Raw genomic sequence first — 27,938 nt, 5'->3', positions numbered from 1 at the left:
TGGGAGAACATTATAAACTCATTATACATGACTATCAGATAATCTCATGCATTATAATTCATTATAAATCTGGCCCAACTGTGTAATATGTTTTTTATCTGTCGGTGCCATCTCCTGATTATAATGATTGTACTTTGATTTGCTTGATTTGTAAAGTATCTAGGAATAGACACGCAACTGTACAGAGCAGTACTATTTGCAGCTGATCAATCCTTCTGTTAAATCAATAAGAAACGTTTTAGGTGCTGTGTGGTTTCATATTGAAGCCAACACCACTTCACTTATAAGATAATCAACAACACCACTAAAACAGTAAGGATGATGAACCAGTGAAGAGTGGCAGAGGAACTCAAGTTCTGAACTGACTCTACAGAAAAAGTCAGTCAGATTTTACAGAATCTGACGGCTGACCGTTCATGGTACTCCCCAAATATTTCCCACTTTATGAGCACAAAGAAAAAAAAATGACAAGCTTTCAAACTGATTTGTTGACTTGCTCTCACTGTAGATTGTTATGCCTTCAAGGTGAGAACCGAGGTGGAGGTATGTTGGTGTTATTTGTATGTCTGTCTCTTTTTGCAAGTTCGGAAAAAAAAAAAGCTGATTTTCATGAAACATGACAGACACGTGGAGCATAGGCAGAGGAATACACCAACACAACCTTCCTCTGACTTTGACGAAATCATCACTTTGGCTGAACTTTGCATATTGCATCTGTTACTTGTACATTCTCCTCTTTAGTCACATTTTGCGTTAAGCCCCTTAATCTTTTTTCATAAATAATGGTATAAATATGAGAGCGAGATATTGCTCTGGAATTAGGCAAATGAAGAGCACACATGCATCAAAGGACAAAGAGATAATTAGAGGGTGGCTGTCACAACAGGATACCGCTGAATGACAACATTATTTGTTTCCTTCCATCAGCAAGTCATCTTCTAATTAAAGATGGCATCCCATCTTTCCCTTTATATCTAGTGTCTGACCATCAAGCCTCAGTGTCACTATTTCTTATCTCCCACTCATCACACCATCATTTTCATCACCGTCACTTCCTGAGATGCTGCAGGGTTTACACTCAAGTATTGTGGAAGATTTAAATAGAACATTCATGAGAGGACATCTGTGACTCACTGTGCCTTTTGGATAATCACAACAGCAAGGAGCTACAGTATGGCCAGTAGTAAATCAGCTTTTAAAACCTAAATACCAAATGATTGGTATGTAAAAGTGACACTTTATCACAGTCCTAACATTTTTGTGAATTGTGGATAACAATTTGTCACATTTCATAGTTAGAATAAATATGATTCAGCTGGTTGTGCATACAGCTGCTGCTGAGCTACAGTATGGAATGTGGAGTTTACCTTGGCTTGCTACATTTATTGTTACTGTAATTGTTATTTTATTGCTAATTTTATCTCAAATTTTATTTTTATCTGTGATGAAGTCATTCTTATTGCTTTTATTGATGACTCTCTTGTGATGCAGTTGCTGTTGTGAAGCACTTTGGTCAGCTGAGGTGGTTTTAATGTGCTATATAAATAAATTTTGAATTGAATTGTATTGATGTGTGTCTGTCTTTGCATTTGCTTCAAACCTGCCCCTTGTTGGTTCTGACACCAGTCAAAAACATTAAACTTCTACTAATCACCTGCTCTATTAGATTATCCAGCACCCATTAGATGGAAAATCCCATGTATTTTGTGTGTGTGCGTGCAAAACTATCTGGGAAAATGATAAAACTTGACTGGATAACAATTAGGTGATCTACATAATCTGCACCTACAATATGTCACATGCCTTTAGACGTCAAAAAAATGACAAAAAGACTCCCATAAAAGATAGACATGTGTGTCCTTGCTTATGGCTCCTCCAGCAAGCCTTCTTCATCCTCTCTTGTTGAAGCGCATTCAAGCAACTATCATTATATGACTGTGAATGATTTCCATGTCTCAGGCAGGAGGGTGGAGGAAAGAGGAGATAAGTATAGTTCAGATTGGTCGAATGAGATGAGCCTAAAGATAAACTCTAACAGGAAACAAAACCTTAAAAAAAAAAAAAATCCCTTATAACCCATATTGTATAGCAGGGAACACATTTTTCTTTTTATAAAGTTACTGTTATGCTCAAGGACAAAAACGAGTGAAGGAGCTCCCCGTAAAGTTTCACATTTTATTGAATGGTCTCAATTCACTGGTTGGAAATAATGAATCAGATTCACTTCTGCCTTGGCCTGCGCTGATATGTGATGAAAGAACATTTTGACTTTCCGCCTACTCCCACATGAAGGACATCAGACCATTCTCTCACAATTGTGACTTTAGTCTTGGGATGATGCTGTGCACATACAACTAAGCCACAGCAGTGTGTGCTCCAGCTCCGCATTGACTTTAGTTTATTATTCTCTCTCACAGTCAGTACTGCTAACTGCAAATATTCTTACAGCTTACTGCAGTTTCAGGTGGCCATCAGTCACAGACATATCTGGTTGTGCTTTCCCATCAGCTTTGGTCAAAAAAGGTCATTTTTATGTACCCCCTGTACACAAGACACTTGTCAAAGTCACCACAATTATAGGGTTATTTTGTTGATTTGCTTCGGGTTTTTTTTCAGTCATTATTCATGTGCGCATACCTTGAAATTTGTGTATATATACATTTTGTGAGGTTGATTGATCTTTTTTGATTATGTTTTCTTGTTAAGCAGCATCCGGAGCCTTTCTTTTGTGTGTGTATTAGGGTCCAGGATGTGTTGTCTGTCCTGAAAAATATTTATTTGTCTGTTGATCTTGTTTACAGCTTTAGATACTATCATGTTACTTGTCTACTTTCATACAATTTTGATGAAGTCATCTGAAGATTGCTTTCTCTCAAGTCCCTGAATGTGTATCTGTCATTTGAATTGCTCTGCGTTTTTCACCAACTTTTGTCAAAATGAGAAAAAAAAGAGCACCATACAATACCAATAAGTGTTTACTGTTTTCTACGAGGAAGCCTATCTGACACTTGAAAATTGAGCAATCGTTTCTTAGTATGCCCATTTCTGAAGCTGCACAGCTCAGTTCTCATTGGGAAGACTGTGGCACAGACAATGTATTTTTCTATAAATTTTGAAAATCTAACTTCAGTTCTTGATTGTCAGCATCTCCAACAGACAGCTCCAGTTTCAAGTTTAAAGTGTGCCAATCAACTAGACGTGAGAACGTGCTGCAGCCTGTCAGAGACTCTCTCTCCAACATCATCGAAGCTTCTTTAGAGCAAAACCAACCAAATACTCATTTAGAGAGACATCAATGTCCTTATTTATTACATAGTTCAAATAAACTATATACACACATATACACATTATGACTGTACTTTTATTTAGAAGGTTTAATCTTACCTGCGTCACGGGCAGCACATTTAAGTTTGTTTTGAAACAATCTGTTTGCCTTGATGTTTTTCTGAATCAAATAGCACTCAGAAAGTCACTGGGGGTGTCAGGTTGGTACAAAAAAAGAAAAATCTAACTAAAGCAAGTCACTTGGCCAGCTGTTGGGTACAGCACACATATTTTATTACTGTTTGCAATACATACCATGACCTCTGACATCACTGGATAAGGGTTTCCCTCCCTTCATAAATCCCTGCATTCTAACACCTGTATGTAGGCAAACAAAAGCTTTGCCAAAATAAGTCTTTGACATTCGATTTGTTAGAAGCCTGTAAAATTGTGTTGCAGCTAAATAGGTTGATTGGAAACAGGTCAGCAAAATGATTAGGTATGTGCACAAGGGACATGGAGGGAAATCAATATTGAATGACGATGATTTTCGGGCTCTCAGGCACTGCATTCCAAACAGGCATAATTCTGTCATAGAAATCACTGCATAGACTCAGGAACACTCCCAGAAATCATTGTTTGTGACCACAGTTTACCGTGCCATCTACAAATGCAGGTTAATGCTCTTTCATTCATAGAAGAAACCATATGTGAACATAATCCAGAAATTCCACCATCTTCTCTAGGCCAAGGTTAATTGAAAATGGACTGAGGCAAAGTAGAAAACTGTTCTGTGGTCAGATCAAAATTAGATTTATTTTTTTTTAAATCATGGATGCTACATTTTCTAGTCTAAAGAAGAGAATGATCATCTGGCCTGTTATCAGCACAAGTTCAAAAGCCTTTATCTCTGATGGTATGTGCTGCCATCCAGATTTTGTTTTTTCAGGAAGGCTTTGCATATTTCAGCAAGCCGATGATAAACTGCACTCTGCAGCTATCACAACAACATGGTTTCATAGCGGAAGAGTCCGGATGCTGGACCTGTCTGCCAGCTGTTCAGAACTTTTCACCAACTGAAAAAATGTTTGTGCATCATAAAGAATTAAATATGACAAAGAAGACCCAGTTGAGCAGCTTAGAATCCTATATCAGACAAGAATGGGACAACATTCCTCTCCCAAAAGTCCAGCAGCGGGCCTCCTCCCAGATGTTGACAGGCTGTTGTTTAAAAAAAGAGAGGATGATACACAGTGGTAAACATGGCGATGCCCAAAATTTTTTGGGGATGTTTTGCTGCCATCAAATTTGACATGATTTATCATTTGAAACCAAAAGAAATTCAAACAGACTGGAATTCCTTGCAATAAGTGGTCAAGTCTGCACAGAAGATCGCTGGGAGTAGTCTCCCTGCAATCGGTGACATCTATACCATCAGAGGCAGAAGCAGAGCTGCCAGCATCATGAAAGACCTGTCCCACCCTGCCTGTTTGCCCTTCTCCGCTCAGGCAGGAGGCTGAGCAGCATCACATCCCAGACAACTAAGCTGAACCAGACCAAACTCTGCCACAAGATCAAGACTGCCACTAAACGACATTTTATAGACTCATTGTGTGCAATATGGGCTTCATTCATCGGCACTGTGTAATATGTGTTCTGTTCACTCTCTCTACAAGACCCAAGCAATGCAGTAGTCATCCCAGAGACTTTCCTTTGCAATACATGCACACTGATCACTTTACATTTACAACTTATGATAATGCATCTTTAAAAATAGTTATACTTTTTGGAATATCCATTTATTTACACTTTTATAAAATATCTGCACAACTTGCTGCTGCTCTCAAGTTCAAGAGTCAGAATGCGTGTGTGTGTCTTTTTTTCATAGCATGTATGAATGAGTGTGATCTCATTCTATTATTATGGGTGCCAATGTTTATTGCTGGTCTAACTGGGATCTAAGTACTCCATTTTTTTCCTCATGTATCACATGTTTTGGAATGGCAATGAAAATATTGGATTGACTACGCATTGCATCCTTATTTTTGAATCCAAATGTTTTCTAATTTTTATTATTAGTAAAGTATTATGATATTTGCAATTCATTGCATTCTTTTTTTATTTTCATTTTATACAGCATTCCGACACTTTTGGAATTTGAGTTGTACATGGAATGCCAATTCTGGAGTATCTCAGTGAGACTAACTGGAAGAAATGCCAGGGTGTGCACAAGAAAAATCACCTTTCATGACAATATTATGAAATGAGCACTCTGATTTTTTTCTTAGATAGTCTAAGGTACTGTACCTCTTTGTTTTATTCCTGCTTACGTAAAGCATTGTTCCACTGCTCATAAATGAATGTAACATGTTGGTATTTTGTCCAGAGATTACCTAGGGAATGTTGTTTTATATGACCCTTAAGGGCATTTTGATTATTGTTGAGAATTGTTTTAATTTCCCTGAAGAGAGCAAGATATTAGTCAAAAGAATGATCCCTCTACTTTTATTTCTTTAGTGGCTCCAGAGGTTTCACAATGATGAATGTTTATAACAGCAGGATGTTACCTGAAGTGGTAGACATGAGAACATGAAAGCAACTGAGGTAAGTATGATTCAGCATGAAGGAGGAAGGTGCAAGCTCCACAGCTAATGAAAGACAGCTGTTTTCGTCTGAGTTGAGCCAACACCATTGTATTATTCCAGAGATCATACTCAGGTGTAACGAACCAAGCTAAGGCACAAACATACATAATGACATCAAACATTTGAAGAATGGCAACAAGCTCAGCTGCAAAAAGCGGTAGCTACATATGGTCTGAACACAATTTTGCAACTACTTAAGGAAATCAGATCATAAGCTAATTTACTCCACTGTGTCTTCTCTCTCTGCTCTGAGACTATCTGCAGAGCCTGGACTAATTATTTCCTCACTGACGCACCTGAACATGCCTTCTCATTTTTGTGAATGCAGACAGAACAGCATATGATTGAAAGCTGTAAATCTGAGGGTGCTGTTTTCATGCTGATGATGTTCTGTTGCACTCGCTCTGTGTCTAAAATTGTACAATCTGTAGAATTTGACAATTTTTACAGTGATTTCATGTACTAGTTTGTTCACTTGGTGATTGAAATGCGGAACTAACTTAAGAGGCACAAATTGAGTTGGTAGGTCTGCTCCAAAAAAATTCTCAAAATAAGGAATTAAGAGCATCCCAGGAAGGGAGAGGTTCCCTGCAAATTAAACCAGATTCAAAATAGAGAAATATCTGTGTGTAAGGGAAAAGCCCAGAGTTGACTTAACTTGGCTTACACTGCATTGAAAACGGATTTGATTCTGTTGCTGAAACCCCTGCATGGGTCAAGAAACATTTCTGGAAACAAAAAAAATTCCATTCAGACCATATAATGCAAAGAAAGGAACAGATGTACAGCTGCCATCTTTTGACTCAGGCTGTTGAAGGTGGACTGAGGTGATGTGTAAAGCTGTCCTGTTGTGTCGTGGATCACAATTTTCTGATTCATTTAGAAAATTGTGGATATCACATGTTCTCGGATGAAGAGAGGACAACCATGAGGCTTGTTATCTGTGAAAAGTCCAAAAGCCAGCATCAGTGACTGCATGGGGGTGCATTAGAGCACATCTGTGAAGCTACAATGGGATAATATACAGTGGCATACAAAAGTCTGGACACTCTCAAAATCTTTGTTCGTTTCAGTAGTTAAGCAAGTAGAAGATAAAATTGACCAAAATCAATTTAAAAAAATCCCATTTTAAAAAGAAGAAAACGATTTACTTGCTTTCACCTCAGTATCGAAGATCAATGCCATACCTTTTTCTTGCATGAGATTTTTCATGCAAAATGTTTAAACTATTAGTATCAGTGAGACAATGGGGGAGAAAGAAGGAAAAACATTGCCTCTCCTCAGACTTCTTTTCAGAGAGCAGTACAGCTACATATTGCTGCCTCTCTATTTGAACACCCCTGGCTGACTATGATCTCATGTGCTATTGCCACATCTCAATGCATGAAGTTCTCAAGAGTTGCTGGGCAGGCCTCTTGTACTGCAAAACAAGCCCTTGCCATCATGGTTGGGCTTTGGAAAAATGTCTGAAATAAAGAGTGAATTTAAACAGCTCTGTCTTCTCTCTGTGTTGTTCAGAAGGTAAACTATTGGTATGGATATCTGGCAAAGCAACCTTTAGCATTGGAAGCATCACAAATGGATAGAAAGGACAACAATTCAATTATCTAAACATTCAAAAGTAATGAATATGAAAACTAAGAAGTTTTGAAAGATTTTTTTTTTCTAAAATGCAACCTTTAAATGTTCAAGTCATTTGTCATAAAAGTATCACATCTTCATTCTTATTCAATTCTTATTCACTGAGTCTGGTCCTTTATTTTATTTTATTTTATTTTTATTTTCTTTAGCACAAGTTTCTTGTGTTTATATTGAATCTTATAAAATGACCATGACCCCGTGTTTATAATCATGATTGTAAATGTAAATTTGAAAGACTTTGCATGTGAGTCCACTTATGAAAACACGAGACTGCAGCACTTCATAACACTTCAATACCACATGAGCAATTGTCTTTGAGTGGTGACATTTGACCCTTTTTTATCTTAAATTGCGGCAAATTTTATGGATCATTTAATTTTACAACATCACTGATAGCACAGCAACCATCTGTCCACTTTGCCCATGGGTGCTGCTTTGCCGTATCACTGCTTTACAGAGCTGAATGAGCCACTGAATGCAATGCACAGCGTGTATTCAGAACCGCTCCTCTGCATACCATTCTATCAATATGCAGTCTTTTTTATCATTTGTCCTCATTATAGTGTCTGAGGCACACCTGTGTTACACATGGCACTATACCCCCCCACGAACCTCAGTAGGATTAAGCGGGTATAGAAAATGGATGGATGGATGCTTCCAAGTTATCACAGTAGTGCCATCTAGTGGCTGAGTTGTGTATTGATGTAGGGAACTGCTGCAAAGCACTCAGTTTAGGAAAGCTTGAAAAAAAGACTCAGGGGAACAAAATGTGGGCTGTCTATCACTGGAAACCAGTCACACTCTACAAGGAGTACAATGCTGCTCTCCATACAACAGTACAATATGTCACTAGTAAGCTCTGCCCCCTCCTTTTTTTAGCTGCTTGCACTGCTCCCAAAGTAGATGCAATGATTCAAAGTATTAGACATTGTTTTAAAATGTGGCTGAAATACTTAAGTATGTATAAAGACTAATTGCACTTAGAGGTTAATGTTACATGGAATAAGGAAATGCTCTGCCGATAAAAATCCATTCTCATGGATATAATGCCTGTTTTTTTAAATAACTATCATAGAGGTATTAATCATAGATAAAGAGCTCAGTGCCATGTAGTTTTCTACAATGTAAAAGATTGGAAATTTGCTCCAATTTGAACTAATTAAGCAGCCACTGTGTGTATCTTTTGGGCTGAATTATTGTCAGATATGTGTGATTTTTATTATATGGCTTTATTCAAACAGAATACACTGCTTAAAAGTATTGTATAAAATGTATTTTGTCATGATTTTATAGCTCTTTTTAAGGTTTATACCACAACTTATATGCTTAATTTACAGACTTGAAAAGGTAAAACACAATATATCAGTAAATATTCAGTAAACATTGAAAAAATTATCCATCTATCTTATCAAAGTCTTGCACAAGCAGTGGTCTTTGGTGTCTCACATGTGTCTTGCGATACCATTGCTGTGTTCGAACCCTAAACCTGAGAGTCGTAGCTTGAAGGAAAGTTGAACTACCTTTCCAAGTTATAACTGTTTGTTGGTATCTTCTGATCAAACCAAAGTTAGTTTTTTCTTTGAGCACCTTACACAATATAAACATGTTTTTTGTTGGATCAAAACACACATGATGCTTCTATATTCATGACTACATTAACTGGAGATGGCACGTTTCTTTATGAATTATGATAGAAAGCACTGGACCACACTCATTGATTCATGACAACTCTGCAGACACTATCATTTAATGATTTATTGACATTGACTTTTTTTTTTTCCACCATGGTTTCACTCGATAGCCATAGTATTTACCGTAAAGTTTGTTTTTCATTTAAATTACATTTATGATGTTTTACTCACATACACATTTATTGTTTCATTTTCTTATTGCAATAAACAAGAGTAGCCAGAATGAGTCAGGTATTGCTACAGTTCGTCATACAAACTCTTTGTTCCTCTGATAATGAAGTTCAAAAATAACTTTGTTGGCAAGACAAATTACACCATAGCCTCTCCATCTCTCTCTTTCTGCTCCTGAGAGAGACAGAGGGCAGCATAAGGCTAAGGCTAGGAGCCTAAACACAGCTAACATGAAGTACCTGCCCAGAAAATAGGAATCTAACATTTATTTCCAAATATGAATAATGAAGATGACTCAATGACAATTACCACTTTGTGAACATATCTGTGGTGCTACTTAACTGACTGACCTACAGGGACAACAATGTGGTAATTTGATTAGGCTGGATTAGATCAAGATATTGATGGAATCCTCCTTGACTGATCAGGATTCCCAAACTAAACACATGCAGATATTTGTTTCTGTTTTTGTGTTAGGCCACTTTATAGCTTCAGGGTTCCTCTGTCTCTGATTGGTGGGAGGTTGGGGAGAGAGCAGGTCCCAGCACACACTAGAATACATATGGTACACACACCAACAGGAAGGCAAGCACAAATCCTGGAATAGCATCTCAACAAAATCAACTTTAAGATTACTTTCTGCAACAAAAAGAGCACAATGGTGGAAACTGACACCAAGCCAGCTTCTTCTTTAGGTAATGGCATTAATAATGAACCGCTGGGTTTTTACTTAGACACATTTGTCACACACAGAAAAATAATGCAACTTAGTAAATACAAATGAAAAAAGAGCCTGTTGAACAGTTCATCTAGATTTTATCCCTTATCCCAAAGCAGAAAATTCCCATAGTGAAAAGGCCCTTTAATATGAAGGGACGGTCCCTGTGCCTACATCGCCACCTATACTTCCCTCAATCCCCTAAAAGGACCTAAACTCCTCATGGAAGAACAGAAAAGTCTGTCAGCAGGCATGCTCCCACTTTACACATGACTCCAGACAACATGTCACAACATGTCACAATGATAACAAGTCACTCTGATAAAAAAATGCTCATTGCATTGCAATATTCAGACAAAGGTAAGACATTAGAGCTCATTGCTTCTCAATGAAGGGCACAGTGTACATCTCATTCAGAAAGGGGCATTAGTTTCAAGCTGTCAAGCAAGATGGGTCTGCTGTTGCTCAGCAAGCTTTTGTGGCTCCCCACCTGCATTGCCTGTTTATCAGTCTGTCTGGGTCACATACAAAACCCACTAAGATAATTCCACCAATTTCTCCCCTTCCCTTCATGAATAAAGTCATTTCCTACCTACAAAAATATTTTTATGTTTTTTCTATTTTGCTCGTTTTTATGTGAGATACAAACTCAAACCAACAGTCCGAACCGAACAAAACAAAGTGCTCACCAGTCTTTGTAAAAAGGAAACAAATCATGGTGTGTTTCATGGCTTTCAGTTATAAGACAGGAAGTATCAGTAGATGCCTCAAGCTGGACGTCTCGGCTCCCGCTCCAGGCGGCTTTCACTTGGCTCCAGGCTCGGTCATCGCTCCAGCTCAAGATCATTTCTCCAAGAACGTATTCATCTTCATCTTCCCCTATTAAATTTGTTACCTTTCAGTATTGTGGTCTGCTAGGTGCCAGAAGTAACTTGTATAATTGACTTAAGTAAACCTTTGGATATCAGGGAGGTGAGGAGTAGGAGGACTGTGCAGGAATGAAACGGTCATCCCAGTGATGTAAAACCCGTCCCTACAGAGCCTTATTGTTAGGATGAATGCAGAAACAGCATTAATACATCAGAACACAGGGTCAAATTTAACTCATACCTGCCCACCCTCACAGTGAATCAGCCTGAGAAAGAAGACCAGGGAGATTTGAGGATATGAGCTTTTCTGATATTATAATCTGAAGAGATATTATAATATTGCCGAATATCACCTATGCTCGCTCTATTTCAGTATTTCATAACACTGTAGCATGTAATTCTTTCCATTCTACATATAATTAGCTAAACATTATGATCATGTATTAAATACAGCAGTTCAGTATTAGCCAATGTGTGACTTCTGCTGCTTCTTTCATTCCTTTCATTCAGGCCCTTTCTCTGACTGTTATGGAAGTTGGCAGATGTGCCCCGTAGCAGTTTGTGTCTGTACAGTCTATTTTAAAACACAAATTTTTTTTTCAGGCCTGTGTGTGTCTGCATGCTGCCTGCGGTTAATCTATCCACTGACCCGTGCCAGCCCTCCTCTCACCTCACCTTCTCAGGACACGACAGAGGAGTGCAATCCCCCACAGTCACTTTTCTGCTCTCTTAAGTCCCCCGTCAGACATGTTCAGATGCGAGTACCACCTGTCTGACAGCCAAAGTCATGTTGCATCTAGCGAGGACCTAGTGTCACAAATTGAAGGGCTGCTGGCCTCCGGCGCAGAACAAGACATTTACAGTACCGTGGAGGCCGCCACTGCTACATGTGGCGCATACAGCAAAGACTGATGGAAGCAGCTACCCTACTGACATAACATTATTGTCTTGGTTTTTGAGGTGCATAGGATGAGGAGAACACACTGAGCCGTGATGACAGGCAAAACCCAACCTGGCCCAGAATAATAATGTAACAGTATGCATGGTTTAAAGATTCAAAAGTGATCTGCATGTGTTTCTTATGTATGTTGAGGTGGCCATGACAGGGCCACAGTGCAAGGGAGGGACCGGGTAGGTGAAAAATGTACAAGGGAGTTTAATGCATAATGATTAACTCTCCTCTGCTTGTTCTAGCTTTTAAAAAGTCTCTTGAAAAAGAAGGAGAGCGAATAAATTTCAGGTAAAGGGAAAAAGAGAGACATAATACTTCTTTCCCTTGTTATCAGTCAGATATTCAATTCAATTATTCAAACCCCCCCCCCCACCCCTTTATGAATTGCTGTTTGTTGATCATTTTTGTAGCTTCACAGTGTGCTTTTGGAGTGGGTGTTATTGACTGGTTGAAGTCACACGGTGATGTGTCAGTAGGGAGAAAAGAGGATTGGCCCATGGGTGGTGCGAATGGGCCCAGGGGCGGGTCTCAGGATGGCGTGGCTGAGAGGTGGGCCTTGCAAGAGGTGATGAGCGTGTGGGTGAGGTGCAGAAGCAGCTGCTCGGAGGGCCAGCGGGTTTGAGGATGCTGCAGCGGCCATCGCTGCAGCAACAGCCAAGGGGCTGGGCAAAAGCCCTGCACCCAAAGCTTTGGTGAGATCCTTGGAGAAGGTCAAAGAAGACTAAAAGCAGAAAGAAAAGCAGAAAGACAAGAGGGACAGGATTAATATGATTAGTTACACAAGGTCAAAATGTGCACAGGAAACAAATATAGACTTTCCTTAGACACCTTTGAGCCGTCATTATGTAGACGTTTTCATTTTAGCTGAGTTAATACCTTCAGAAAAATGCCACAGCTAAAAACAGAACAGCTGTTAGACTTTTTTAGGGTTCAAATCAACTCCAGAGTCTTCTCGACCTAATGTTCTTAAGTATCTTTATTTATCCGATCAGTGGATCTAAAGTTTGCTAACTGTTAAAGGAGCTCAGTAATGTAATCTTTTTTACCGTCAGATCAGCTCCCCTGTGCTTCTTGTGTCGGCTGAGGAGGGGGTTAGGCTTTCCTGCCATGCCGTCTCGGTGCCTTCGACTTGATATGTGCTGAAAATAAAGAACATAAAAGCACTTTCCTTAAGTCAAATATTTCCCATTATATTATAGTGCTTTTACCCTTATCGCTGACTATATAAAAAGTCATTTCATGGACACAATTAAATTATGTAAAAATAAATAATTCTGTGGATTAGTTCACCTTGCTATATGTGATTGATAGGGCATAATAGAAAAATAAATTCTCGAGACAAAAATGATCTGTTCAATCTATAATGAAATCTATAGAATATTACTGGAGCTGCATGCTTAAAAGTACTTTTTCTAAAGTTATTTTGCATGTAATGCTGTCTGGAAACCATATTAGCTATTTTCCAATTACTCTAGGGGGAAATGAAACTTAATTCTGGGCTTCTGGAGCCAGCAGATACCTGATTAATGTTTAATGGATATCAGGGGCTGAGACGTCATGTAGAATGTTCAGGTCACTGTTTAAAATGCAGATTTATTGACAAAGAAAATAATAGAATTAAAAAAAAAGAAAAACGTCAAGGAAAAAGACACATTTGCAACAGAGAATAGCAAAATAGTTTGGGATTGTATTTTGGTTCATTAGTTTTGTGTCTTTTCATCTCCAAACACTTTTATACCTGCAGGACACCAGAGCCTGATCAAACACAATTCATTTACAGTTTTCAGGCTAAAAAGATGAAAATTTGAAAAACCAAAAAGCTTGATAGAGATTATATGTAGTGTTGTTTTTAGTCTAATGCTCTCCTATATTAATCAGGTTATCCTGATCTACTTTTAGCATTAAAATGGTAACATAATCTTCTTCCTACCTGTTTGAGTTGCAGTTCAGAGTTGACCCGCACATTGCAGATCTCACAGTGGAAGGTTCGTTCCTGAGTGTTGGGGTCCACTGGCCCCCCTCCCTGCTCTCCACTGGGCTTGGGGCCCAGGCGAGGATATGCCTTGATGGGGCCCAGCCCGCTCCTTGCCTCCAAGATAGTCTTGTGTTTAGTACCTGCAGGCAGATACACACAAGCAAAAAAGAATTAGGTTGGCAATGCCATTAAGCAAAATGAAATAACAAATTTATAAGCTAATAGAACAGAATTAAATGATACAGTGAAGATGAATTACTATTTATAACACATGAGTCATACTGATTCCACCTGTCTGGAGTAAAATGAGATTGGACAGCATTTCTTTGTTGCACTGCCTTTGAAATAATGACAGTGACAAATGTCAGAGTTTAATCGAAGAATGTATAACTCTGTCTGGATTTCCCAGTAAATAGTCACAAATGAACTCCGGCTTCCTCCCATTTTCCAAAAACATGCATGTTAGGTTAATTGGTGTCTCTAAACATTGTCCTTAGGAGTGAGTGTGAGTGTGTGTGGTCGTTTGTCTGGTTTGTCTCTGTGTGGCCCTGTGATGGACTGGCGCCCTGTCCAGAGTGTACTGCTGGGATAGGCTCCAGCCCCCCCCCCCCCCCCCCGCGACCCGACCGATGGATTCAGCGGGTATAGAAGATGGATGGATGGATAGTCACAAATGAGCAAACAGGCTGAATTGTTGTATTTGAAGATGAAGAGCTAAGCTTTCACCACAAGAGGGTGGTAGTCAGATAGCTGTGTAGCTTGTGATGAGACTGGGTGAACTCAAACAGCCTCTCATTTTAACATCATAGTTACTGATTGACAAGGTTAATCTAGGATAAGTTTATACACTGTGGACCATCATCACTGATCTCCCATTTTCACAACCAATTACTTTGATTATCGGTGTGAAAGTTTGTACATCTTAGGAAAAGTTATTTTTAGATCCTGGTTTCACCTAGCCTTAGGATGAATTTGTTGTGAGACATTTGCGAAAAAGCACTAATATAATAAAAAGAGCTTTTTGCCATGCAGGAAACAGAGAAAGATTTGTTTAATTCATCATCTCCTCTGGCCAGGCAGCCACCCTGTCTGTCAACAGATTGAACAGCTGAGTACTTGTAACAGGAGAAGTGTGACACAGCCTTATCAAGAAAAAAAACCAAAAACAAAAAAACAAGACCTCGTCTGCTATTAATCCACTCATAATTGCAAAAAAAAGCCAACATCCATTCTTCTAAATCTAAATTCAATGTCCAGTATTTTGTATGCAGATTCCTCACTACATTATGTGGCTGTATTTGCAAAGACTACACAGAGAAAATTATTCTGGGATGCTGCATATTATTAAGAACAGTTTCTTATTAAATAATCACATGTTTTGTTTTGGTTGGATTTGCCTCTCCACACTCAATGAAAAGCATCCCACTGATTGGCTCTGAATCTGAGATATGAATTTGAGTCACTCTAAAATCCCTTTGAACAGAGCTAAGGTTACGGAGGGGGAGAAATTATCAGGGCGGGGTAGATTGGGGGTAACATGGGTTCATTGGGGAGAGAAGGGAGTGGAATGACAGGTTTTGCTTGTGGCCAAAAATGTGCTCTTTGTTCTATTTTGGTCTGGCATTGGATGATGGCCCCGTTTGTCTTTGTAAGTTTGACTCATTGTGTAAACCGACACACAAGTAGACAACTTACATTTGAGAACACAAAAACAGGAAATGGGTTGAGAGGAAACTAAATGTTGAAACACTTTGATAGCTTTGACTTTTTTTCCTTTTTGGTGTGTGTTTTTGGTTATTCATTCTTTGCCACGCACCCTGTTCATGTCTTGGTTTCTGAATGACAAATGCTTTTATTTTGTAACCCAGCAAACAAGCACCGTTTTGATTTTGAAAATGAGTAATGGTGACTGTTTCCAGATTGCTTTCCTTATAGTTTCAGCTGTTTCTACTATTAGAATATCCAAATCAAATTTTGGAGCCAACCAGCTGACAGCAGACTGTGACCCCGGTTCATGCTTAAAAGCTGCAGTATACTGGGTGTGATCTTTTTCATCATATACTTACATGTGGATGCACGTGATAAGCAGTAGATGAAAAAGTGAGCAGGTAGACCAATTCAACAAAAATGTATTGATGTATAAAGACAGATTAACTTTTAATCAGAGCACAAAAAAGTGAATTCTAAAAGACTTACAAAGGTTAATCTAGACATAATGGTGATAGTGATTGCACTGATATCGATTTTCCGGATTAAAAGGTACTTGTTGGCTGCTTTCATGTCTGGCTGAGCTAGCAAGGGCTCATCGCTCAAGGCCAGTAGGATACATTTACATCAATACAGAGTCAGGCTGTCATTCAGCATTGTTTCTCTGCTTGTAGTTTTTTTTCTTTTCATCCTTTTTTTTTTTGTTCAGCTCATATACTTGTGCAGGAGAGTGCGTATTCCAACAGATCCAAACTGTCCCCAGGGAGACCACGGTCAGAACGACCGAAGCGGTCTGGCAGGATGAGTGGGTATTGTGGTGATTTCAACCACATAACACCTATTTACTCTTTGATTTCCCTGTTTAAATTCCTCTTGCAGTGGTTACACACCTCTGTCATTCTTGTCTGAAAAACAAATCCTATCAAAGACCAGGGTACGAATATTTTTCATGTTGTAAGTAACAATACATATTGAATAAATTTTAGAGGAACATTGAGCTGTTATATCTTTTGTGAGAGCAGAACATGGGCTCCTGTAGAAGCGGTATTAGGTATGTACACACAAGGGTTGAACACTTTGGCATAGCTTTTGAAACCAGGAGCAGCAGTGCTTTGTTACAAAGGTCAGGCATGTCAGTGTCAAACAGATCATTTATCTGCTGATCAGTGTTTCTTTTATTACCCTTTGCTGCATCACACTCAACCTGAGACTCTTACTAGAGGAATTTTTCAACTAAAACTTTCACTTACAGTGAATGCATACAGTATGGAGTGTTTGTGCTTTATCTTTATGTGCATGTCAAACTGCCAGGAGTTCAAAATGAGGCAAATGATAAATTCTGTATGGACGACACATGAGATTTACCCTTATATAAATTTGTATTTGGTGGTGATCTGTGATACAAGGCAAACTGAGCTACCCAATGAATCACAAACCCCACATCGCAAAAGAGCAAGACTACAATAGTTGTAAACCAAGGTTTCAGTCCATGTCTTTTCTTAGTGGATTATTGGATTATTTTGTTTTACACAAGCACCAGATATCTTCTTGTTTTTCTAATATTTTGAAATATATCTCATTAAAAACTGATGTCAGTGTTTAAGTCATTTTCAACGACATTTTCGAAAGTTACAAAAGCATCTTTGGAAGGATCTGACTTGTGGCTTTTTTGGCAAAATTCCGAAATTACACGTTTCACATTTTCAACATAAACAATGTGGTCTGAGTAAGGTTTGTAGAGATAATCCAACCATAACTGAAACAAAGTGGTGGCGAAACCTCCAGAAACTCAAACGTTATCAATACAAAAGTATAAGGAGTAGTGCATTAACGTAAAAGCTGCATAGTTTTCGGGAAGTTTTAGAAAAGTGCAGCAACAAATCAGGGCTCACAGATTACCCACCTTTATTGTGGGCCTCCAGCTGTGACAAGGAGTTGACAGCCACCTTGCACAGTGAGCAGTACAGCAGCTTCTTAGCCTTATCTTCCTCTGTCTCAGGGTTGCCTGGGCTATTGGAGGCTGAGGTGCCAGCAGCTCCTGTAACCGGGGGTCCGGATCCAGGCTGCTCTGAGCTGCCGCTGCCACACCCTGGGGAGGAGGAGGTTGGGGGGATCAGGGGTGGAGTGGGGGTGGGAAGAAGAGGGCATACTGACGGCACAGGGGAGTCCATGGGTGGGGTGGGTGGTGTCTGTAGTGGGGGAAGGGGCCCTGGGGCCAGCAGAGGCCCATTTAACTGTGACAGAGGCCGTGTCTCATCTAAAAAAAGAGAAAAAGAGGAGTCAATCAAAAATATTATTCTACAGAGCATGTAGTATGTCTACAAGTGACAAAAGTAACTTGGTTACTTGCTATATTATTGCCTTAAATGCCAGTGAAGAAAAATTTCTCTGGAATACGATTCTGCTGTCTAACCACACTGTTACCAACTCCCAATTGATTGAGGAAGGCATGGTCTGCCCCATAGATCAGACAAACCAACATAAAGTGCTTGCATTCAGAAGTTCTTTTTTATTTCTATGCTGTGGGTCATAATTGGTTAAAAAAGAGAGTTATTTAATCTAATTACTCATAAAGCGGAAAACAGAAAGGGAACACATGACCGCTGTGTATACAGGGAGGGGCATTATGCTTGACATGTCTGAAGGCTTCATCTTTCACTAATGTGGTCTCATTCCAAAGGGAGAAATAGTAAACAGACACCTCAGCCTTTTCTAACTCCTGCCCACACACCTGTTGTTTTTGGCTTGCAACACTGCCTTTGTCACAGTACAACTTGTGCAAAAACTAGTATTAGTGGGGTTTTTTTGTTTGTTTTTTTCACACTTCACACTGTCCAGTTTCTTTCACTTTTCAGTTCATGTGTTTGAATAAGGGGTTGCCGTCTTTTCTTTTAATCACATAACATGTTCATGTTAGTATCACATAACATGTTCATACTGTACATACATTTTCAGACATGTGTTTCTGGTCAGCCACTCCCATACGTAAGGCCTTCGGTATTCACTAAATAGTGAGTGTGTTGGCTTTAAAAAGACCCCCTAAATTTGGGTGGGGTATTCAGAACTCCTCATCATCAGTGGGGGAAGGAGGCCTTACTCCAAACTCCACAGGATGTAGCGCCAAGAAAAAGGCAGGCAGCAGAAAAGCCTCACAGGATTATGGTATTAAAGAGATTCCATGTTGTATTTCTGTGAAGTTAACAAATATTGACTTTATCTGCTTAATTTCCTTTTATGGATTTTTACTTGTATTGTCATCATGTCACTTAACTTTTACTGTGAAATATTAATACTTTTGTTCCATATGGAATCTTCTGTGACTGCATGAGTATTGGTGTATGTTGGACTGGCTACTTCCTTGCATCATCTCTAAAGAAAATGCCATCATGAGTGCTCTCCATTCCACTGCTTTCCAAGATCCAAATTCCTTTTTGTTGCATATTGGAAGTTTCCAGCTGCAGATCTGTAGAGCTGTATAAAGCTTTTGCCAAACAGATGTTTTGTTAAAAAGAATTAAAAAAAGAAAACTTCCTAGACTGTCTCTACTTCATGTGTCACTGAAGAGTCCATTAAACAGTCCCAGATTACAGAGCTGTTGGAGGGCACGTGCACTTTGAGGAAATTTATAACTCGTAGACACACTGACGGAGTTGGTTCAGATAAACATGGAGCTTTTGTTTGTAATTGCAAGAGGACAGAGTGTCAGAAAAGTAAAATAGTTTTTCTTTACTGTTGAGTCTGACGTGTACAGATGCCTGAGGCGTCCTTACAATACGGAGTAGCAAACCCTGCGTACACTTCTCAGCATTTGGTTTAGGTTAAAGTTGGTTGGGCAAACAGTAATGGGCGATTTCATAATCTATAAAGTACCTGGAGGTCTGAGATACCAAACCCCTAGTTCCATCTCATGCAATTAATGTATCGTACCGGACCTACACGTATCATCCATAAAACAAGTTTAGCTTAAAGCTAAACCTTCTAGGCCTCCATATCCACATAAATTCCACAACAATTGTTTCTTTTTGTCATATGTACTCAGTGAAATGAAAAGCAGGAGAGATTTATTTGACACTATTCCCTCTAAGAGTAGTAGATACAGAGTGCTATTTTTTTCCTTTCCTTTGTCAGAGTAACTTGGCTCTCCCAAAACTCAGGATGTTCTGTAAGTCTGATTAATCATTGACAAAGCAGCTAACTGACCTTCTTCCCCGCTTACTGACCTCATAGGCAAACAGAAGAAGGTATTATTCATGGGGAGAGGTCAGCAGGAGGATAAACTCAATCCAGATGCTTTACACTATAGTCTGGTGTGTCTGTACTGCCTTAATCCACTTCAGGAAATTGAAGCAAATGTGCACTCCAAGGAAAAATGTTTTGTTGTGCAAACCATGGGACTTATTCCTAACTAATTCACCACAAAAACTTGATTGCTGCAACAGTCTACATTAATTCACATTCCTAAACTGTCCCAGTTTATATAGTCCTAAGATAGCTTTTTAGAAATACAAAAAACTGGCACTGGATTTGTGTGGAAAACAGTTAATTAATGGGTGAATGTGTTGGCAAATGTTTCTCAAATGTTCCTTTAGAAAGCAAATGATACCATAGGACTTGGAGCCAAACCAAGAGTATATTTCCCTGTCGTTATACAGAGGGCATTGTTTAAATTAATCTTGTGTGTGGAAGTGACATTACATAGTAAAGCATATGCTTTGTTTATCTTAGAATTCTAAATTAAAGTGATGCAAGTTAAATCACGGTGAAATATTTTGCAGGGGTATGACTAGACGCAAGAAATATAGTTAGCAGATGGGCCTTTTTCTGTGTGTGTTTGTTGGGGGGGGGGGGGGGTAAGGCATGATGGCTGCGACTGACACCAACATCTCCACCATGCCCATTATTAATGATTAAAGACTTACGAAACCCAATGCTGGCCGTACATTCATAATGCATTTGTGTGCATTCTCAGTCTGGCCCATATTCGAACCTTGAGTCAATCAGACATACACACAAATGCCCAGTCATGTAAATTATGATTATTGATAAGTAATGGTTCTGATCAAAACCTTGTGACCATCAATAAATAGAGAAAGAAAAGACTGTCAGGTCTGTGTAACTGGATATCCCAGTCAATTCACAGCCATGCAACCGAAGCCCTCACATGAAAGTCATTTCTTTAATTGACCTTGGGTGTGTGCGGGCCTGTGAGTGTTTGTGTGGAGTGCTATAATATCATGGTGGTTTTAACAGGCCCCTTCATTAAAGTGGGAGTGTCAGCAGACGGATAAAGAGGAGGGGAAGGAGGGAAGGAAGAACAGAGTTTCTCTCCTACATAACAGCTGCCTCTCCATCTACCAGAAGCCCAGCCAAACCCCCATCTCACCAGTCCAAACCCCCCCAACACTAACCACAAACCCTTTGAGGGCTCTGAAACCGATGACCTGCTCTGAAAGCCATAAGGTTGAAGAGGCAGCCATAACTTTTCACAGTTTCAGCCCTCAGCAAGGTCTCAATATGTCATGTTTATAGTCATCACTTCTGACTGTATTTGATATGTTAACGAGAAGTGATAGAGCCTAGATAATCAAGGTCATAATACCAATGAGAGACTAGGCTGCTACTGTGTTATGTGTGAATGTCTCAAAAGTCTGTATTATTGTATAAAATTACAGATAAATACATTCTACTCTGTTGTTTTCACTGTGGGAAACTCTGCATAGGCCTGACCACATTGTTTGTGCATGTTTACAAGAATTTTGTGTATGACTTTATGTGTCTTTGTCATGTTTAAAGTAACTGCCTCAGAATGAGCTGCTTTGGGCCTAATGGCCCAAACTCCAGTGTCTGTCCCCCAGACAATGCTTTCCCAGTCGAGAAAATGCACAGCTGGATGCTAACAGAGATCTGTCCCCCAACCATGGAGCTGAGGATCATGCTGAGGACACACACACACACACACACACACACACCCACACACACACACACACACACACACACACACACACGCACGCACACACACGCACACGCGCGCTGCAAAGTCAGGAAGAGGAGAGGTTCCAGGGTCACGAGAGAGACTTGGACGGAAAAAGGCATTCTTTCACATGTTTCTACTTTCAGATCTCTATCATGGTAGACTTTGTTTGGCCCCTTATGTTTTTGGAGTTTGTCTCAGGAAGTCTCTCTAATAAGGACTGATCTGTGTTTGATCCCCAGATCCCATGTGAGAGAGGAGAGTAAAAGGTTGCTGGTCCCCAAAAAGTACTTTTCTGGGACCAGCAAGAAAAAAGTGTTATCTTTAATGATAGGAAAAGGCAGATAAATGCTAAAGTCGTTGATCATGCATGCTGGCCTTTACTGGACCTGAATTTTATCTTTTCACTTGTGATGTTTGCTCTGTGCCCTCCCATCAATAAGAAGGAAATGTCTGGTAAACAGACAGCTACAGAAACCTTTGTAAATGTCACCAAAACGTGGCAGGTCTATTCATTGTCTGGAGTTTGATCCAAACACAGAGTAGTGACACTGAGGGAATGGAAAATTTCTCTGCGGAGAAAGGAGAAGGGCAGGTGCAGACAGTGCCCAGCCTCTGAATTAAAGCTTAAAATAAGAGGATGAGCCAGACAGGGAAAGTTGAAGTAGGAGTAAGGCTGAGCTGAAGATGTTCTGCTCTAAGGAATGAACATGTGATACCATGGATTCTTTTCAACTAAGAAATTAATCTCTCCACACCAAATTACTTTTAATTAAAGTAAGATCAGCTGCTATCTCTGTCCTTTCTGGTGTTGGCTTGTACTCGGGTCTATCAGACTCTTCCACAGTGGTGTCATTTTTATTTTTTCTCAGGAAGTGTTAGTGCTCATCATCACCAAATTGAGAATATGTTCTATTCTTATTCTATTACAAACTGCATGGTACCTCCAAGTAGGTAACCCAAGAATTTGCAAACACATAAAGACGCAACACAGCAGGATTTTTTTTGCAACTGCCACAATGCAGTGCAATGTTATTTGCCAATTCACCTGCTTACACTGTAAATGGACAGACGCTAAACCTGCTTCATAAATGTTGATTGTAATTGTTAATAGATTATTGGAATGCAGTCAGATTTCATGTAAATCTGCCTATCTTAAGTCATGCCATCACAGACTGTTTTTAATCAACATTTTCAAGAACCTTCTCAATGTATTGGCAGTTAAACAGACCCATGGCCTTCATACAACTCAATGTGTCTAAGCATGTACAGAGAAAGATAACTTAAACTGTATTCCTCTTCCTAAAAGTAACTTCCTTAGTTCCCTTACATACCTCTCATTACTATTAAGCTTTATTTATCAGATGATAAGACTCCCAACAGTCTTGGAGAAGAAGTTGAGTTCAGCCATGAATATTCTTCATCAATGGTTTTTTTTCCCACAAAACAAACAGTCATATCAGTATCGTCTTCTGTAGTTTGTGGACTGCTAAATCAGACCACACAGAGAGTGTTTTTCTCAGAATAAGTTTCTCACAAGAAAAATACATCACAATGCCTCTGTGATTGGAAGCCTTTGTTATTCTTGTATATTTTCCATTTTATTTTCTAGCACAACCCTACGCAACCTGTGAATTCCCTTTGTGGGTTGAGATGATTATTTCTGCAAGACTAACAAAACAGTTTTTTAGTTTCTACTCCCGGAGGTATTTTTGGTTCTCTCACCCGCCGTGCTGGGTTCATTGTCAGGGGCAGCGCCTGGGGCTCCAGGCGGAGATGGGGACGAGTTTGGGGGTTGAGCATGAGGCTTGTCCCCCTCCTGAGGACGACCTTTGGAGGTCTCAATTCCTTTGACTCTCCTGGCATGGCGGTTCCCTTTGTAATGGGCCTCTGCCTGGCTCTAAGAAATAACATGGAAAAAAGGTTTTGTTTCAAATACACACCAATGCCAACAGGTAGACAACAGGTTAAATTAAATTATATGTGACACCTGTACATGCATGTATGTCACTATGATAGCATGTTATTCAATCTCCCCATAGTTCAGAAGAAATTACAGGCAGCTGGCAGACTAGCAGTGGAGATGGATTGCAAGCAAGATAAGAAAAAAGATTCAATGATGCAGTGTTGGAGACATTTGAGATCAAATTTTCAAACACAGTTTACCTCCAAAACATTCATATATGTGCCACATTTTCATCAAGAGTGATATTTTATTTGACCAATTTATGGCTGCAAATGACAAATAGAAGTGACAAAAGATACACTGTGCTACAAATGTTAGATTTTTTTTGTTACTTTTGTCAGTTTTATCAAAATAATGTTTACCCTTTCAAAAAAAAAAACAACCAACAGGTAGCCTTTTACCTTCCTCACAGTGATCGATCAAACAGTCCTTACAAGGACAGTCTAACAAGCTGTTTGTATGTATTTTGGGTCTTGGACTATTTCTCTTTGTAATAATCTTCAGTTCTTTTAGATTGAAAGACTTCATTACCAACACTAGTCTTGAGTTTCCTCCACAGGTTATTTATGAAAATCAAGTTTGGATGCTGGAAGGTCCACATCAGAATGTTGATAATATCTACTTATCATCCTTTCTTTGACTAACAGAAGGCAGCTTTGGCTTTATGATTTTAATCCCCTTCTTTTTTGAAGGTCTCAAACTGCTCAAGGCTGTTTTTCGGCATTCCAAAAAGCTTTTTTTTTTTATTTAATCAACACCCAGAGGAAACGTATCAGTGATAAAACATTGCTGTGAATCAAAATTTAGTATGAAAACTGAAATTCCCACAGCATATACACCCTGATGGGACTAAGCTTACTATAGCCATCCTGACAGATATGTCAAGAGGAGCTGAACTTCTGCCTTTCGGGCCAATTAGTTCATTCCCTGACACTACTCTCCTTCATGGGACATAAACACATTATGACAGTATTGCACAATGTCATTGTTGGGCTGGTAACGTCAGTTCTTATATGTTGAGTGCTGTGATCAGTTTTAGCTGCAAGCTAGACACAGTCAGACTCTTCACAATCTCTGACTTAATTCTTTGCTTTGGAATAGTTAAACTGTAAATAAACGTGCTACCAAGCAGAAAAGTCCCATCTGTAATAATAGTGAAGATAAAATGTGGATTGATCCTTTAAGTCAGGAGGCTTTCAGGGAAGGAAGATCATCCTGCATTCCAACAAAGAAGGAATTGATATAAAGATCTATTACGGAAGCTAGTAAGGCTAATCTCCTGTTGACAGGCTAGCTACTAGATAATGTGTTTGTTCAGAGAGTCATTTGTCAGGAGACGGGACATCAGGGCTGTCTGTCTCCGGCTCATGTGTGTCTGCACAGAGGTATGTGAGCAACAGACAATATCGTGGATGAGATGTAAGGTAGCTTTACTGAGCTGTCGCCAGAAGTCTGGCTTCACAGTATGGTGACAATAAAACAAACACACATCAACTCAGAGGCATATACACTGCTCCACGCACATTTGTGTGAAAGGCTAATCTTTCTAACCCCGTTTACCATTTGCTCATCCAGTTTATCTCTCCACAGTTTATGTAACTCTCTATTAAAAGCATAAACAGACCCTTGATACAGACTCATTATATTAGTTCACTTGACTCCACGAGTATTTGAGTGAACTGATATGCCATTAGATGTGTTGTGTTGGCCAAATAATTGAACCAAGGAGCAAATCATTTAAATATTTATTCGTTTAACTGTCTGGTCATTTTCCAGGGAGACACTTTATCTTGATCAGCAGCTGACAGCTGCCACGTGTGCTAAAAGGCTTGGACAATGTGACTGACTTAGGACATTACAGTGACCACAGGCTGTAGTGTGAAGATAGTCTGGCTTGGAAGAGCAGGCAGGGTGTGATAAGTAATGTTACTGAGCCCAGCTGTTTATGCTTGCTTTATGTGTGTGAGTGTGATGGCATCTAGGACATGAGGTGACATGTAAAACCTTAAGCTTTGGCTGCAGTGAGTAAGAAGATCACATGCTTCTTGTAAATAACTATTCCCTGTCAAAGGGGTCTTAAGGAACTACCCCAGCAGTGCCTTTTCATCAAGCTGGAGAGAGTTGTGGTGGGTAAGGGGTGTCGGGCACTGCTAAGACAGGAGTTATTTCTCAGATGAAGAAAGGAATGTGGGGAGAGAGGAGTATATATCTATATATCTATATCTATATATATATAGTGCTTAGGGACAAAACAGCAACAGAGGCTTTCGTAACCTCTCCCACCATGCCAAGGGGATCAACTGCCAGCAGCTGAGTGTCAGTGTGAGGTCCTGGATGAAGAGGGAAAGATGAGGTAGACATAGTGCCTGACTAAGGAACTACAAGTTGAGGAAAGTATTGTAAAAAGCTGTACTGAAAATAGCGATGATGTAATAGAGACTGAAATCTGAAAAAGGGGGCAAAAATGCACAGCATCAGTCAATGATGGCTTTGTTTCATGATGGTTCAAACTGAGCAACATAACAAATACAAGGGACAGTGAACAAGCAGGACACAGAGTGAAAGGGGCTGAAAAGGGAGGAGAAAAGGAAGCAAGGACAAAAATGAAAGATTTATATCAGCCTTTTTCTACTGCAGCAGCTGTGACGTCAGTCAATGCAGCTGAGCCTATGATGTCACTAATGCAGCTTGCCACCAAGGTTATTCTGCATAAACCACCATTTAGCACCTCACACCACCGCACAGCATACACGACATGGCACAAACTGTCCCCCCTTCCTCTGCTCCTGACCTTTCCCTCCATGTACCCTCTTTGCTAGTTTCCCAAGATGCACTGGGATTGTCAGAGCCAGACACTAATCCGTGCCCTTGACGAATGTGCCTTATAATAAGTAGTGGCAGGCAATCTTAGGCATTTCAAACACTGTAAATATGCAGTATGAGAGAGAAAGACAGATAGAAAGATGGGGCGACAGTTGCTGTGGAACATACAGGCAGGGAAAGAGAAAGGCATGGCGGAGAAAAGAGCAAACAGGACGGATGAATAATGGTAACAAAGTGTAAAACGAGAGGAAGATGTTGCCAGAACAGAGAGGAAAAGATGTTTTTTTAGAAGAAGAAGAAGAAGAAGAAGAAGAAGAATCAAAAGCTTTTTTTTACCTAAGCGACACAATGCACTCAATGATGGTATAAAAAAACCCCAGAATGTTAAGATGAAGGACAGTCCAAAGATGTAATTGTGTCGCTTTATGTATTATTTCCATTCATTCATCTTTATGTAAAATAAAACAGTGTGGGTGGGGGGAGTCATTCTATGCCAAGTTGGAGTTTTTTTACTCCAGCGAACCATGACATGAGTAACAACATGCAGCTGTAAGCTTGGCATTGCTGATGTACTGCAGCATGACTTTTTTACTTGTGTAAAGTATAAATTTAAGTGACAGTAACAACAGAGAGCTGTTGTTATCTTGCTCCTGACAGTCTGGATGATTTACATTTTGAACATTTGAGCATCAGTGACAGACTAAATACTCAGAAACACTTAATATCAAATTTCTTTTTTTTCCACATCTGTACTTGGTTTTCTACAGTTCTGGAAAACCACACCTATTTATGCATTTCAAAATACATGATACATGGCAGGACTGAAACAATAGGGTGCAAACAAACAAATATGATAGTCACCGACTGATTGATGAAGTTACGTCACAGCTCAGCCAGGCAATTGTTAAAGTTTTCACATATTCAAAATGTTTTTGTACTGTTGTTTTCTCTGAACCTCAGTTATGAGGTGAGGAGCAATGCTCTAACAGCACCCAAACACACAGAGAGAAACCCCACAAATATTTACGGAGAGAAGTAAATGTCAAAAAATGCTAACATTCATTCACTTTCACAATCTACATTTTTCTTCATCTCACTCTGGCAGTTGTTTTTCTCAAAGTTTGATCTTCAAGCTTAAGAAAATTGGGGTTTTTTTGGTGCGTGAGCAATACCAAAAAGTTGTAACAGCCCTGGAAAAAAATATGTCACTTCTATAAAAAAAGAGAAAAAAAAGAGAGAAAAACTAACTTGGAGCCTTGTTTTCAAGTGGGACCAATCCAGGTGGGTCAATCTCAATCAGAAGTATGAATTGAGCCGCCCTAGTTTCAAACATTTTTACATTCTCAATAGATTCTACTCAGGGTTTGAAATAGTAAAATTCTGTTTGTTAGTTAAGTGATAAAAGTGCCAGTAAAGTATCATAAACAGCATTCAGAAGAGTAGTAGAACTGTCTATTGTCAATGTAACAAAGATCTTGCAACACCGAATCAAAGTTGGCATAATGCCTTCCACGTGTCTCATTCAGATTGTATGCTAGGCTTTTT

At 39.4% G+C, this 27,938-nt stretch overlaps 1 protein-coding gene across 2 annotated transcripts in view; it reads right to left on the bottom strand.

The window, feature by feature from the left end:
- Positions 1-12,330: 12,330 nt before the first annotated feature.
- Positions 12,331-27,938, bottom strand: part of znf385a (zinc finger protein 385A) — a 58,069-nt gene continuing 42,461 nt past the window's right edge. For both annotated transcript variants that reach the window (XM_075476735.1, XM_075476736.1), the window contains 5 exons: positions 23,330-23,504; positions 17,537-17,890; positions 13,882-14,066; positions 12,998-13,090; positions 12,331-12,672 (listed from right to left, as the gene is read on the bottom strand). In XM_075476735.1, coding sequence (XP_075332850.1) covers positions 12,421-12,672; positions 12,998-13,090; positions 13,882-14,066; positions 17,537-17,890; positions 23,330-23,504 — 1,059 coding nt within the window. In that variant the 3' untranslated portion in view covers positions 12,331-12,420. The remainder of the gene's footprint in view (positions 12,673-12,997; positions 13,091-13,881; positions 14,067-17,536; positions 17,891-23,329; positions 23,505-27,938) is intronic.

This window comes from Odontesthes bonariensis, chromosome 10 (genome assembly GCF_027942865.1).
Source record: "Odontesthes bonariensis isolate fOdoBon6 chromosome 10, fOdoBon6.hap1, whole genome shotgun sequence".
In the NCBI taxonomy this organism is placed as follows: Eukaryota; Metazoa; Chordata; class Actinopteri; order Atheriniformes; family Atherinopsidae; genus Odontesthes; species Odontesthes bonariensis.
The sequence above is the reverse complement of the archived record's forward strand: the minus strand, read 5'-3'. Positions and strand labels throughout refer to the sequence as shown.